The sequence below is a fragment of the Sorex araneus genome, chromosome 5, assembly GCF_027595985.1.
Source record: "Sorex araneus isolate mSorAra2 chromosome 5, mSorAra2.pri, whole genome shotgun sequence".
Classification (NCBI taxonomy): Eukaryota; Metazoa; Chordata; class Mammalia; order Eulipotyphla; family Soricidae; genus Sorex; species Sorex araneus.
Window position 1 is genome coordinate 198652916 of NC_073306.1, and position 15785 is coordinate 198668700.

General features: G+C 46.5%; 1 protein-coding gene across 1 annotated transcript; it reads left to right on the top strand.

The window, feature by feature from the left end:
* Positions 1–9861: 9861 nt before the first annotated feature.
* On the top strand, positions 9862–15558 carry ODAPH (odontogenesis associated phosphoprotein). Its single transcript, XM_004617895.2, has 2 exons — positions 9862–9925; positions 14995–15558. Exons 1-2 carry the CDS (start codon positions 9862–9864, stop codon positions 15375–15377), a joined length of 447 nt encoding a protein of 148 aa, XP_004617952.2. The 3' UTR covers positions 15378–15558.
* The last annotated feature ends 227 nt before the right edge of the window (positions 15559–15785 follow it).

Below are 15785 nucleotides of genomic sequence, written 5' to 3' on the forward strand. Positions count from 1 at the left end.
TTCTCAGAGGTCTGAACACTGCTGTAGTCTTGTCCATATACTATATACTATCACCTTCCTGCTCTTTAACACCAGACTCAGGGATTTTAATTCACTAAATGGTCAATTGAGCGTTCACACCTGAGACTAGACTTCAGTCATTCCATTCAGAAGCTCTAGTTGAGACAGGTAGAGATAGAAGGATAAAATATGAACTCATCCTGTGTCTAAAGATGGGGAAAGCCCACAATTACTCATTACCACAATCTGGATCTGTCTGTTACTCTCATCACAAACAGGGTGGTGAAGTCACCTTACCACGAGGAAGCATTCACACATCCATGAGCTTCATCTGCAAAGGAGTCTCTCTAATCACCAGGTTTTATTCTCAGCTCCTAGGTTGAATGCATGATGTGACCAAAGGATCAAACTTAACATCACTGTATCACTGTATTACTGTCATCCCATTAATCATCGATTTGCTCAAGCAGGCGCCAGTAGCGTGTCCACTCATCCTAGCCCCGAGATTTTAGCAGCCTCTCTTTACTCATTATTTCCAGCAGTGCCACATTGGAAGCTCTTTCAGTGTAAGGGGAATGAGACCCATCATTGTTACTGTATTTGGCATATCGAATATGCCACAGAGAGCTTGCCAGGCTCTGCCAATTGTGAACTACTTTATATTTTTTTTTAAAAATCATAATAAAATTATTGCTTCCAAAATAAATAGATGCACTCATACCAATCAGCCTAATCGTAACCTATCTTGCTTTTCAGCTTTATTCCTCTTGTTTTACAGCTATATTAAGAAGAAAATAAGATTCCCGGACCAGAGTCTGAAATGATATATAGCGGTAGGGCGTTTGCCTTGCACGCAGCTGACCTGGGTTCGATTCCCAGCATCCCATATGGTCCCCCGGGCATCTCCAAGACTAATCCCTGAGTACAAAGCCAGGAGTAATCCCTGAACATCGCCGGATGTGACCCAAAAAGAAAAAAAAAGATTGCTGGACCAGTTAAATAATTTCGGTCACAAAGCACACATTTTAAGTGCCATGTTTCTCTTATGTTCTCTGGCTACAAAGGGTCGTGTATAAGGCTCCTGCTATCCTCCACATTTGCATTCTTCCACTCTTCTATCTACTTCACTTCAACCTCCACGGGGCAGAGACGACAGGAAGTGTAGCAAGAATGACACAGGACTTCACCGAAATAGCTTAGTTGGGAGAGTGTTAAATTGAAGATCAAACTTGACATAGATTAAATAATTAACATAATTTTCTATTCATTGACTATATCTTTAGTTTATAATAAAATAAGAGTATAGTTGATCAAAACAACAACAATAATATAGGGGCTGGAGCGATAGCACAGCGGGTAGGGCGTTTGCCTTGCACTCGGCCGACCCGGGTTCGAATCCCAGCATCCCATATGGTCCCCTGAGCACCGCCAAGAGTAATTCCTGAGTGTAGAACCAGGAGTAACCCCTGTGCATCGCCGGGTGTGACCCAAAGAGCAAAACAACAACAACAACAACAAAAAACAATAATATAAATGCTACTTGTTGATTGGTGGGAGTAGGTTATAGACGATCTCGGAGCCAGGAAAGTAGGGAAATGATGGCTCCCTGGTGGGAAGTCAGAGAAGTAGGACGGATGTTGGATGGATGATGAGAATATAGTTTTAGACTGGAATGAAGGTTTTTGTGTTTATCTCTTTGAGTTCATTTTTCTACCAGGATAGTGGGAACACTATAGGAAGACTTTGGCACTTGTTTTCATACTATATAACACTGTTTTTTGTTTGTTTGTTGTTTGGGGGCCACACCTGGGCTTACTTCTGGCTCTGCACTCAGGGATCACTCCTGGAAAGACTCAGGGGACCATATGTGGTGCCGGGAATTGAAACCACATCTGCCATGTGTAAGACAAGCATCTAAGATATCTATTGTACTATGGCTCTAGCCCACAAGACAACACTGCATTTTTAACACAGTTTGCCTAGCTAGGAAGCATGCAATCATTTTATCTTATTTGCTCTAGAAATACAGTTCTATACCAGATCTTTTGACAGGATCCTGATCTTTTATTTTCTAGTTCTCTGTAGACCAAGTTCATTCACCCTCATTCATTCATATACGCAGCCATTTGTTCAATACAGAAGAATACCACATATCTGCCATGTGGAAAATTACATCCTTCAAAGGTGAATCTTCATCTTTTACTTCTTCAATCTTCTTCTTCTACTATCCCTGTAGAATAGGCCCTGAATGCTTTTGGTATTTCTAATACAAAAAAAGAAATATATGCAGAGAGGTTTTTTTTAATGTTATGTAATGGAAAGTTTCAAACAAAGAGTACATTAAACTCCAATGTGCCACTCTCCCAACTTCAATTATTAAACCTGCTTAATCTTGTTCTATCATATCCACATTTTACTCCCCAATGTCTATTTTTTTTTGCTTTTTTTTGGGTCACACCTGGCGATGCACAGGGGTTACTCCTGGCTCTGCACTCAGGAATTACTCCTGGCGGTGCTCAGGGGACCATATGGGATGCTGGGGATCGAACCCGGGTCGGCCGCGTGCAAGGCAAATGCCCTACCCGCTGTGCTATTGCTCCAGCCCCCCAATGTCTATTTTTGAAGCAATTCTTAGACAGCATATAATTAGTAAATATTTCAGCATCTAAAAGGTAAATACTTCTTTTATTTCTACAGGCATTTAAGTTACTAATACAGGGGCTGGAGCAGTAGCACAGTGGGAAGGGCATTTGCCTTGCACGTGGACGATCTGGGTTCGATTCCCAGCATCCCATATGGTCCCCGGAGCACCGCCAGGAGTAATTCCTGAGTGCAGAGCCAGGAGTAACCCCTGTCCATAGCCATGTAACCCCACCCAAAAATTACTAATACATCTATAATAATTCATTAATATAAAATATCTGTGCATATATTATTCCAGGTTTTTTTTACAATTTGTCATTATAAACGGTAACCAAATAAAACATTGTAATTGGCTGATATATATACAAATACAAAAATATCTCTTAAATATTTTACATTTATTTTGGGACACCCCTGATGAAGGCTTGTTGAAAAAGACATCCCCAATCTCCCTGCCACACCTAATATTTATATGTGAGGCCCTGAATATTTTATATACATATTTTATATTATATATAAAATATATAAGTATATATAATTATAAAATATAAAAATAATTATATATACAATACATAATATAGAAAATGGGACTGGAGCGATAGCATAGCAGGTAGGGTGTTTGCCTTGCACGTGGCCAACCTGGGTTCGATTCCTCTATCCCTCTCGGTATAGAGAGCCCGGCAAGCTACCGAGAGTATCCTGCCTGAGCGCCAGAACCTGGCAAGCTACCTGTGGCATATTCGATATGCCAAAAACAGTAACAACAAGTCTCACAATGAAGAGGTTACTGGTGCACACTTGAGCAAATCTATGAACAATGGAATGACAGTGACAGGTATATATGACATATATATATGTATATATATATATATATATAAAATCTCTGTCTTCTTTCCCCTTTGTCTCTTTATTGGGGGAAAGGGTGATACCCAATGGCACTCAGGGCTTGCTTCTGGCTCTCTGCTCAGGGATCATTCCTGACAAGACTCAGGGGGTGCTGGGAATTGAGCGTAGTTGGCCACGTGCTAGGCAAGGCCCCTACCCACTCTGCTATCTCTCCATCCCCACCCCTTTGCCTCTTTTTGTTTGTTAATTTAACATATCTTGAAAATAATTTAAACCAAGATGTTGTTGTTGTTGTGTTTTTATTTTTTATGTCCTGTACTAGATGGATAAATTTTATGGTTACTTTCCCCGAGCATTTACAGAAATAAGCTGTTACAAAGAATACCTAGCAAAATGACTAAGAGTAAGAAATTCTGGACTTGAACTTCTGGGTTCAGTTCAGGTCCTGCAACTTAATAGCCACCTGACTGACTCTCCCTATCCTCGGTTTTCCTACCTTTAAATTAGAGGTAACAATAGTATTTGATTCATTGGGTTGCTTTGAGAACTCAATGGCTAAATATAGACAATAAAACAGTGATGCTTAGACTACAGTGCAGACATGTACAGATGAGGAAACAGCGCCACTGAGGCTGACTGATGCGAGGTGTCAGTGTTATTTGGCGGTAGGGCACCAATTACGCTGTATACTGAACTATCCCGCTGATTCAATGTCATTTCAACCACTAATAAATGAGGCTTCACACTAACCAGAACCAGAATGGCATTGCCTTTCTGCTGCTAATTAACTGGCTTGATTTTTAGAAAATTTCTCTTGGCCTCAGTCTCCTGATCTGCTAAAGGGGACAGGCAGATGTGATGAAGGTGAAATCCCAGCAGAAAATGCCCCAACAAGCTTTCGCCAGCGGTGCCACCAAACTCACCATAGAGCAGTGCCTCTGAATCGACACTAACCACACATGCAGTACCATAGACCCTCCAGGAACTGCTTCCAGCAGAGAGCCTGTGCCAAAGCTAGCCCAGGCCTCCAGGAAATAAGCTTCCGGAGCCCAACCCTACGACCCATTCAGACTCGGGCTGGCTGGCACCAACCACTCCCCAAGCTCGCTGGCACACATAATCCTGACTCACACATGGTCGCTGTCTCGATTATTCACTGTGGCCAGTGGAGGGAGGGAGCGGCCTCTCAGGGCCAGCGTCAGCAGTTTCTGCAGTGGGAGACTAGCTTCACTGGACACGCGTGTGGCTCACCTTTGCCTCTTTGAGGCTTCAGGACTGCAAAAAAGGACAATGCAAGGGTCAGTTGACCCATTCCCAGGAAGATGCCCTAGTGGGCCCTCGAGTCTGGGAAAGGCGAGACCATGGAGCAGCCCCAAAAGCTGCAGATGGGGGCTGGGGCGATAGGACCAGAGGGAAGGGCGCTTGACTTGCACACGGCCAACCTGGATTCAATCCCCAGCACCCCATAAGGTCCTCTAAACACCTCCAGGAGTAATTCCTGAGCGCAGAGGCAGGAGTAAGTCCTGAGCATTGCCAGCATGGCCCAGAAAAAAATTAAATAGCTGGCACAGCCTTGGCACCCCAGCACTGCTGCTCTGAACTACTAGGGCTGCGTTCTTTACCCTCTGGAACTGTTTGTTTTCATTTCCATTAATAGGGGAGGGTGGTTGGTGTTGTCTCAATTTTAGCACCTAAAATAATTTAGTTGAGCCAGACAGATAGTACAGTGAGTAGGGTTTGTGCTTTACATGCGTCTGACCTGGGTTCAATCCCTGACATCCTGTATGGTTTCCTGAACGCTACCAGGAGTGATCCCTGAGCACAAAGCCAGGAGTAAGTCCGAAGCACTGCCAGGTGTGACCCCAAAAGTTTTAATTGGCTCATTTAATTATGGAGGATAGCAAATGCAAAAAATTGCAGGGTATACTGGCAGGATGGAGGTGAAGAGAAGAAAGAATTTGAGACAAGTTCAGTCAAGTTCAAGGGCCCTCTCCTGAAGATTCTCTCTTATACTTTTTTTTTGGGGGGGAGGAGGTAATTTGTTTATGTTATTTGGTCCTCCACCTATTTGGAAGAAGCCCATCCACTTTGGGCAATATGCTTGAACCCAAACCCATCTATTTAAGTGTTCATAGTTTCCAGGGATATTCTTATAGGAACCTCTGGAATAAATTTGACCAAGTATCTGGGCACCACATCCCAGCCAAGCTGACATAAAGTTAACCATCATCGGGGTACAAGTGGGAAGATAAAGAAAGACAACATATCCCTGAGCAACTGCCCCAAAGCAGGGGGAGGCAGAGCCCGGGACAGACACTATCCCCTGCCAAACACCTGGGCTGCCTGAACACGTGAGCCCCGCCCTGCTGGCCATCTTCCTGTGCCAGCACCGAGGCACCAGCTGCTGTCCAGACCCAGCTCTCCTATATGTTGGAAAATCTCAGGACACCTTCGATATGATATATACCTGACCATACTGAAAATACAAGGTGACTCAGAGGATGGGGAGTGAGCTCCAAGGGCTGGTGGGTAGAAATCTCATTCACAAGGTCCTGCTCTCAATACCCCACTGAGCACCACCCAGGGAGACCACAAAGTTGAGTGAATAAAAGACTCAGTTGTGGGCTGGAGCGGTAGTGCAGTGGGTAGGGCATTTGCCTTGCATGCGGCTGACCCGGGTTCAATCTCCAGTATCCCATATGGTCCCCCAAGCACCTCCAGGAGTCATTCCTGAATGCAGAGCCGGGAGTAACCCCTGAGCATCGCTGGGTGTGACCAAAAAAAGCACAAAAGGGGCTGGAGCAATAGCACAGTGGATAGGGCATTTGCCTTGCACAGAGATGACCCGGATTCGATTCCCAGCATCCCATATAGTCCCCTGAGCACTGCCAGGGGTAACTCCTGAGTGCATGAGCCAGGAGTAACCCCTGTGCAATGCCAGGTGTGACCCAAAAAGAAAAGAAAAAAAAGTACACACACACACACACACACACACACACAAAAAAAAAAAAAAAAAACCTCAGTTGCTGCCACAGAGAGGACAGATACAAGGCAGCTTCCATGGAGAGCACTGCACAGGGGGAGTCAGACAATGGCCCAGGGCCTCGTGCGCCCACAGACACTGCCCCGATCACCGAGTTCGCCCCTTCCGGTATCAGCCGAACAGCTCAGGGTAGAAGGTCACCTGCACCCGGCCCGTTGATCACAGTGAGAACATACAAGGCCCTGCAGTACACACCCAAGGACACTTACTTTACAGAAAAAAGGAAACATTTGAAAATTCAATTTTAGTCCCGATTACACCTAATGGCAGCAGTCTAGTATTCAGACCAAAGACCTTCGGGGTTACGGATGACACCCCTAACTCATCCGGAAATCCCGTCGACTCTTCCTTCAGAATACCCTGAGCGCCCTCAGAATTCCCCTACTTCCCTCTGCGCCCTTCCCGCTTTGAGTCACCATCATCTCCTCGGCCGCAGACCACTGAGGGGGTCAGTGGTTTTCATGAACTGCCTGTTTCCAACTTTAGCTGCCCCGCAGCCCACACAGTGATCACAACGGGCCTTCCAAGTGTCAGGGACTCTCTCACGTGGCTACACCATCCTTCAGTGGCTTCCCGTTGCCCTCGGGATAGCCACCTGACCTCCCCCGGCTGCTGGCTTTGATCCTCACACTGACCCAACTTACTCTGCTCTGCCCCAACCCACTCATTACTGTTGTTTGTTGCGTGCCAAGCCTGTCCCATCTCAGATGCCCAAACTGTTCCCTCTGCTCATGTACTCTGCCCAACAGCCTCTGTGAAGCACTTCCCCGTGGCCCTTGGGGGCCATGGGACCACCCAATAATAACTAGCTCCATGGGTCCTCGCCCCTAACACACTGACAAACATGTTTTTTGCTTTCTTGACATGAAAATAGAATTCTCCATTAGATTCCTTAGGAGCCTTCAACTAAATGATAATGTTATGATGAATTAATTTTAATGCATATAAATGATAAGGATGTTGTTATCAAAATCACTGCATTTGAGGGCCAGAGTACTTGCCTTGCATGGGGCCAACATTGGTCCTATCCCCAGTGCCAACTATGATTCTCTGAGCCCTGCCAGGAGCCAGGAGTAAGCCATGAGCACTACTGGGTATCCACCCCCCAAAAAATAAAAATTACTGCATTTGAAATAAGATCTCAATTTTTTTCAGGTAAATATGGATCTGAATCAATAGTTTCACTGATTTTTATTTGTCAAACACATGCTTTTGTTATAACATCACTATCACTATCACTATCATCCCGTTGATTGTCAGTTTGCTCAAGCGGGCCCAGTAACGTCTCCATTCATCCTAGCCCTGAGATTTTAGCAGCTTCTCTTTACTTGTCCTTCCCAACAGTGCCACATTAGAGGCTCTTTCGGGGTCAGGAGAATGAGACCCATCATTGTTACTGTATTTGGCATGTGAATACGCCACAGGGAGCTTGCCAGGCTCTCCCGTGCGATCAGTAAACTCTCGGTATCTTGTCAGGTTCTCCAAGAGGGAGAACTAGGCTATAAGATATATAGCAGACTAATAAATAAGGTGTGACCAGACTAAGTTACTCTACACACCATTAGTAAGAAATAAGTGAGAATCTTCTGTTAATAATTTGATCATTTTAGGGGCTGGAGTGATAGCACAGCATCTTACATGCGGCCGACCCTGGTTCGATTCCCAGAACCCCATATGGTCCCGAGCACTGCCAGGAGTAACTCCTCAGTGCAGTCAGGTGTAACCCCTATGCATCGCTGGGTGTGACTCAAAAAACAAATCATCATCATCATCATCATCATCATCATCATCATCATCATCATTCCATTGATCGTTGAATTTCTCGAGCGGTTTCAGTAATGTCTCCATTTGTCCTAGCCCTGAGATTTTAGAAGCCTCTCTTTACTCATCCTTCCCAACGATGCTGCATTAGAGACTCTTTAAGGGTCAGGGGAATGAGATCCAGCATTGTTACTGGTTTTGGCATATGAATACACCACAAGGAACTTGCCAGGCTCTCCCATGTGGGCAGGAAACTCTCGGTAGCCTGCTGGTTCTCCCAGAGGGAGAACTAGCTATAAGATGTCTTCTGGGAGCTTGGTTTTAAGTCTCTGGATGTTAGCCATTGGTGGGATTACAGGGTGCTGGGGGGCAGTACCTGAGTGTGACTGCCTAGCTACTGGAAAATGGGAAATCTGGGGGGAAAGATGCCCAGTCCCAATCCCAGCAGGCTTGGAGGTCTCAGCCCCGGGTCCCACATACCTAGGTTCCTCTGCCGGTACCTTCATGCGTGAGGCTCATCCCTACAGGGTCTCGAGTACATGAGTGGTGCTAAGGGAGGTAACAATGTGTACTAAAATCTGACCTGTCAGTTAACAATAATGGTGCAGGGGCACAAGGAATGTCAGACCAGAGTGGACGTGGGACTGGGTGGGTGGGTAGGGTCATGGGCACTTCTGTGGCAGAGGTGTACAGTAGCTTTGTACATCAATACCAGGAACTTGAAACTCACATTTTTGTAACTGTCACCTAAACTACAATTTAAAAAAACAAGCTTTGTTGTTTGTTTGGGGACCATACTCCTGGCTCTGCACTCAGGAATCAATCACTCCTGAGGTGCTCATGGGACCATATAGGTTGCTGGCGGATTAAACCCAGGTCTGCCACATGCAAGGCAAACTCCTTACCTGCTGTACTGTCACTCTGGCAACCTTTACCCCCTCCAATTTTGTTTTGGTGGGGGGTGATGCGCTGAGGTTAATCTTGACTGCAATCAGGAATCACTTCTGGTGGTGCCCAGGGGACCATGTGGGATGCCGGGATTTGAACCCAGGTTGGCCACGTGCAAGGTAAAGTGCCTCACCTGCTGTACTATAATTCCAGTTCCCCAGCCCATCCCCACACCCTCCCACCTTCCCAAACTTCTTTAATGAAGGAGACACAAAGCATAGCAGGTCTGTTAGCAGGTTTGATGGGGGGCTTGCAAGTGACCCGAGCGGGCCTGAAGGTTTTGGACAAGGCCAACAACGCAAAGGCAGCAGTGCACTGCATTTCCTGTCTAAAGAGAAGGCACTGCATGGGGAGCTCAGAAGGAATGAAAGGGCTGGTGAAGGCGTGGCTGTCCACCATCCGACTCCAGGGAGAGTTGAAAGGGGTTTGGCCCGGTCATTCCCAAAGCTGCTGGTTGATAAATACTGTCTGGAATTTCCTTGCTTAGCCTCACACCGCAGGCCCTGATCCCGGTGGTCCACTATGCAGATGCAAATTACCCGAGTCAGGCTGCAGGTGACTCACCCCGGCCCCTTAAAGCCAGGTGAGGTTCCCCGGTGGTGACTGCGGAGGGCAGAGCCATGGCTCACACAGGCGCCTTCTCCTGCCTTCTGCTCTCCTGGCTGCTGGCGGCTGTGGCGGAAGGTAAGGCTTTTGCTTTCATGCTTCCATGAGCCCGTAATTAATTAATGTTTCATGAACGTATTCTGAGTTGTGTGAAGGGACGAAGGAGGACTCTATGATTATCCATATCCTTAAATTAGACGCTTCTCTGTCAGCTTCCATCAGCCTGTGAGGTGAAAGAGAGAGAGAAGCTGCATCTGGCCATCCGAATTCTAGCGCCGTGACTTCCCCCAGGTTGAGTCTCTGGCATGTGTCTGCTCAGGCGTGAGGGGACGGGAGGATTAGCATTCCCTGTGCTAAGCGGCTGGCTGGTGAGGAACAAATGTGCTATCACTTCGGGAAAATTCTTGGAGCTTCAAGCACCACCCGGTTCTGAGTTATCCTTGTTGTAAAGCTGTTTCCATCCTGAAGGACAGCATTCCCCACCTCAGTACCCCTCTCCGAACTCCCCTGCCCACCCCAGCACTGCCCTCGGTACATGGTGGGTGTTTCATCCATTCATTCTTTGATGAGTCACACAGTCGTGTCTTGCTACGACTAGAGGTGAGCGTAGATTCCCTTTCTTGGGATTATATTAGATTCAATTCTCCACTCGTGTTCGCTTCAGATCTCTCTGTCCTCCCCCCTGCCGGACCCCCCCCTACAAAAGCACCAATCTGAGCCTGAGGATGAGTTCCCTGGGGGACGTCAGAGGGGCTGGGGAAGGCGAGCCGAAGGGCAGAGAGAATGCCAGAACTACACTCTGTTCGGGGCGGAGGGGCCGCCAGAGTCCCGTGAATTGTTTCTTCACATGCCCCCCGGCTTCTCAGGCGCTCAGCTCCGTGTTTGTCACCCCCGACAAGTTTCCCCACTCTCATGCCCAGGATGAAGAGGGGCAGCGAGCACCAGGGTGCTCCCCTCGCCAGCTGTCCTCTGTGCCAGCTCCAGGGACTAAGCGGGGGAGTATGAATCACAGCTAATCGTGCCCCAGTTCCCAACTCAGGGCCACCTCCCTTCCCCCAGCGCCCCCTACCCAGCACCCCTGCTGCAGGGAGCAACTGAGAGAGCCTATAAAACTGGACTAGCCATTTGACACGTAAGGAGGGAGCAAAACAAGCTATCAATATGATTAAAGGTGTATGCACATCAAAAACAAAATACTAAACACCATTTAAAATAGCAGCCTCGGGGCTGGAGCGATAGCACAGCGGGTAGGGCGTTTGCCTTGCACAAGGCCGACCCGGGTTCGATTTCCAGCATCTCATATGGTCCCCTGAGCACCACCAGGAGTAGTTCCTGAGTGCAGAGCCAGGAGTAGCCCCTGTGCATCGCCAGGTGTGACTCAAAAAGCAAAATAAAATAAAATAAAATAAAATAGCAGCCTTCCTGCCAGTTCACAGGCACCTTCCTTCACTGGGCCAAGACTCTGCCAGTGACGTTTAATGTCGCTATAAGTAGCACCTTTACAGAGGTTTTCTAAAAGCAGTTTTAAAATTTCTGTCACTCTCCCCCTTCTCTGACTTCTTTGAATGCGTCCGGCAATTAGCATCACCCAAGGCCCTCACTGAGCAGAGATCTGTTAGCAATGCAGGTAGAGCAAATCCCATTTCTCAGCTTTTGTATCATCTCTGTATTTGTCACAGCACCTAACGAAGGATCCTGCACACGGTTGAAAGTTAGAGCATAGAGAGATGCGGTCTTTTCTGCACCAAATCCTTTACCAATAAAATGAGAGCTTTAGTATACGAGTCAGCCATTCTGTGTATCTACAAAATTCAGTTAACGTTATTGTGAGTAAATTAATTACAGAATTTATTTCTTTTGGGTTCAAATCTGAAAGCATGTAAGAATGCTTGTAATAGTACAGGTCCCGTGAAGAGAAAGTGCAGCATACCTCTACATCAGAGAGTTAAACTCTCTTAAATATCAGTAGTCTCTAAAAACCACAGACAACAAGCAGTTATAAAAAAAAGCTCTTTTCATCATTACTTATTTTTTTAAGTACTAGTTGTTGGTAAGCTATAAATACTACTCATGTCTAGACTATAATATGCCCATTTAAAATTGATATCTAAACTCCAAGCATTATTGTGCCTTGATATTTTGTTGGGCTGGAGCAAAAGCACAGCGGTTGGGCATTCGCCTTTCACGCAGCCAACCCGAGTTCGATTCCTCCACCCCTCTCGGAGAGCCTGGCAAGCTACCGAGAGTATTGAGCCCACGAGGCAGAGCCTGGCAAGCTACCCGTGCGTATTGGATATGTCAAAACAGTAACAATAAGTCTCTCAATGAGAGACGTTACTGGTGTCTGCTTGAACAAATCGATGAGCAATGGGATGACAGTGACAGTGACAGTGATATTTTGTTATACTTTGATTTTATTTATACCTTGATTTTATTTATTTATTTATTTATTTATTACTTTTTGGGTCACACCTGGCTATGCACAAGGGTTACTCCTGGATCATGCACTCAGAAATTACTCCTGGCAGTGCTCGGGGCACCATATGGGATGCTGGGAATCGAACCCAGGCCAGCCGCGTTCAAGGCAAACGCCCTACTTGCTGTGCTATCACTCTAGCCCCTATACCTTGATTTTAAATATTAGTAATGGTTGTAAGTTTTATGGTCCTTGAATTAAATATTCAATGAGTTCCACAAAACTATACAGAAAGGAATTCTTGGCGTATATCTGATTTTTCACCAACTATGCACTAGACCTACTACAAACCAAGGCCTGTTTTACATACCAGGCACAGAGCAGTGGCCAACTCAGTCAGCAGACCTTTCTTTCATGGAGGTCTGGTCTTTATATATATATATATATATATATATATATATATATATATATATACATATCTTGGTTTTGGGGCCACAACCAGGTGCTCCGGGCTTACTCTGACTCTGCACTCATGGATCACTCCTAGCAGGCTAGGGGGACCATATGGGATGCCAGGGATAGAACACAGGTCAGTCACATACAAATGCCCTACCCACTGTACTATCTCTCCAATCCCCACGGAGGTCTTTACTAATATCATCTGTATCTAAGTGCTCATCCAGTTAAGATGGGCCCTCGCTGGAGATACACAGGACTCAGGCTATCAGAATTTTTCCATAATACTCAAGATCAATAGAAACAGTAGCTAACTCCAAGTAGTTCATGTGTCAGACATGCTCAGAACACACTGAAGACTTTTGTATCAGGGAGCTCTGTAGAGCTGAGAGGTTAGAGTTCAGTTCCAAGAGGTAAATCCATGTGGTAGAGTTCAGTACCCAGCACGGGGGGAAAAAAGTAAATTCATAATTATATGTAGGAAAAATGGGATTAACAAACGTGTGGACTTCCGTTTGAAATGAGAGAAGTGGAAACAAAGAAGTTCATGACAGGCTACTGAAATTTTTTCTTGGAAATATGAAGCTAAGAATTCTATTTAGAAAATCAGAGAATGGCCCTGAAAGCACAGTGGTAAAGGCACTTGCCTTGCACATGGCCTACCCAGTCCAGTCCCTGGCTCTGCGTGTACTCTCATGAGCACACCACCAGTAATCCCTGAGCACACAGCCAGGAGTAAGTCCTCAGCACTGCCAGCACTGCAACCCCTCAAACCCCGCAAAAGGGGTCCACTTGTAATGAGAATCTTCAAATGAATGAAAATGATCATTTTTAAGAGACTTTAAGGATATCAAACATTTAAATGTCAATGGGAACAAAGGAGATCAAAGATAAAAGAATAAAGGAAGTGCTGAGGGTGTAGGTCAAAGCGGTAGAGTACATGCCTAGCATATGCAGGGCCTGGGTTCACCCTCTCAAAGTACCCTGGAAACAGAAAGGAAGGAAGGAAGGAAGGAAGGAAGGAAGGAAGGAAGGAAGGAAGGAAGGAAGGAAGGAAGGAAGGAAGGAAGGAAGGAAGGAAGGAAGGAAGGAAGGAAGGAAGGAAGGAAGGGAGGGAGGGAGGGAGGGAGGGAGGGAGGGAGGGAGGGAGGGAGGAAGAGAGGAAGGGAGGGAGGAAGGGAGGAAGGAAGGAAGGAAGGAAGGAAGGAAGGAAGGAAGGAAGGAAGGAAGGAAGGAAGGAAGGAAGGAAGGAAGGAAGGAAGGAAGGAAGGAAGGAAGGAAGGAAGGAACGGAGGGACAAGGTATCAAGGTATTGAGGGAGGGAGGGAGGGATAAGCTGTAACTCAGATGCATCCTGGAAGGGTGTGAGAGGTCTCCAAGTCAGTGCATATATCTCAGGGTTGAGGGGGAGGGGGAGGGATGTGAACCACACATAGCGGCGCTCAGAGTGATGCTCCTGGCACTCTGCTCAAGGGATCATTCCTGGTAGTGCTCAGGGAGCCATACTGGATAACAGGAATTGAGCCAGGATTGGCATTGTGCAAGGCAAGTGACTTATGCCCCTGTGCTTTCTCTCTAGTCCCGGTGTGTGCTCTTTGGGGTTTAACTTCTCTTGCTTAACATACATGGGACTCACGCATGTCACTGTAATTTGTGGCTCTTCCTTTTCATTGCTGAGTCATATTTCCTTGTATGAATACACACTATTTTATCTAGTCATTCTCCTACTGGACCCTGATATCATTCCCAGGCTTAGGCTCTAGTAAATAAAGCTACTACAAACTTTCTTCTGAGATCAAATCCCATCAGGGAAGCCGAAGAAGAGCACAGTGGGTAAGTTGCTGTCTTGCACAGCTGTACCTGGGTTGATCCCCCTGGAACTCTTGACCCCATACAGTCCCCTGAGTCCACTAGGAGTGATCCCTGAGCACAGAGCCAAGAATAAACCCTGAATACTGCCGGGTATGTCCCCCCAAAACAACAACAACAACAACAACAATAATAACAACTTTAAAAAACTCACCCAGGGGGTCGTATATTTCAGGGCGGTATCACGAAGAGTCTCACCTAGGTCTTTGAACTCATGTCCTTCACGCTCTCAGATGACTTCCTCAAAGAGGAAATGCTGGATAACTAGGTGTGTCCCTGTGTTATGGGGCTAGATCTTGGCACTTCTTTCCAATATGCCTTTTTGGGATCTCTTTCTCTCTTCCAGTCTCTCTCTCCCGCCCCCGCTCTCAGGTCTGTGTCCTGACTCATAGTTCTCTCTCCACAGGACAGGACACTCCTCCCGGAGTGGACCCGACAGACTGCCAGATCTTCACCCTCACTCCTCCGCCCGTCACAAGGCACCCAGTGACAAGGTTCCCGCCCATTATCAGGACACCCAAGTGTCCCATCCATTTTTTTCCACCGCAAAGGCCCAGAGTCCACGTTCCATTTCCCTTTCCAAACAGACCTTTTGTGCCTCCCAGGTGCAACCACCGTGTTCACTTCCAGCCAGTTTGGAGACCACAGAATCGCCTTCCTCCTCGTTATAACTATTTCCCCATAAGGCAGCTCCAGAAAGGAAGCTCCTCTGAGGAGAGCAGGGAGAAAAGAGAAGCCCCTCGCAAGCTGAAGCAGAAGAAACGAATGCTTCAGAAAAGGCTAAAATGAAGACCTTTGTTTTCTATGCTCAAACTAAAACTACTGGATTTGAAGATTAAGAATATTTTGTTTGGGGGCGGGAGCAATAGTACAGCAGACAAGACCTTGCATGTGGCCAACCTGGGTTGCATCCTCTGTATCCCAAATGGTCCTCTGAGCACGCCAGGAGTAATTCCTGAGTGCAGAGCTAGGAGTAACCCCTGAGCATTAGCGGGTGTGACCCAAAAAGCTGAAAAAAAATGTTTTTGTTTGTTGGGGGAGGTACCCAGGATTTATTCTTGACTTTCTTCTCAGGGATCACTCTTTACAAGCTCAGGGACCCATGATTGAACTGGGGTGAGCCACCAAGGCAAGTGGACAGTGGACAAGTGTCTTAACCTCGGTACTATCTCTCTGATCCTTTGACGAGAAACTGTT

Bases quoted from the DNA above. Each gene is read 5' to 3' on its own strand.
- ODAPH (XM_004617895.2), top strand. From the start codon at position 9,862: ATGGCTCACACAGGCGCCTTCTCCTGCCTTCTGCTCTCCTGGCTGCTG. The intron at 9,926-14,994 runs GTAAGGCTTTTG...CTCTCTCCACAG, and splicing joins GCTGGCGGCTGTGGCGGAAG to GACAGGACACTCCTCCCGGA.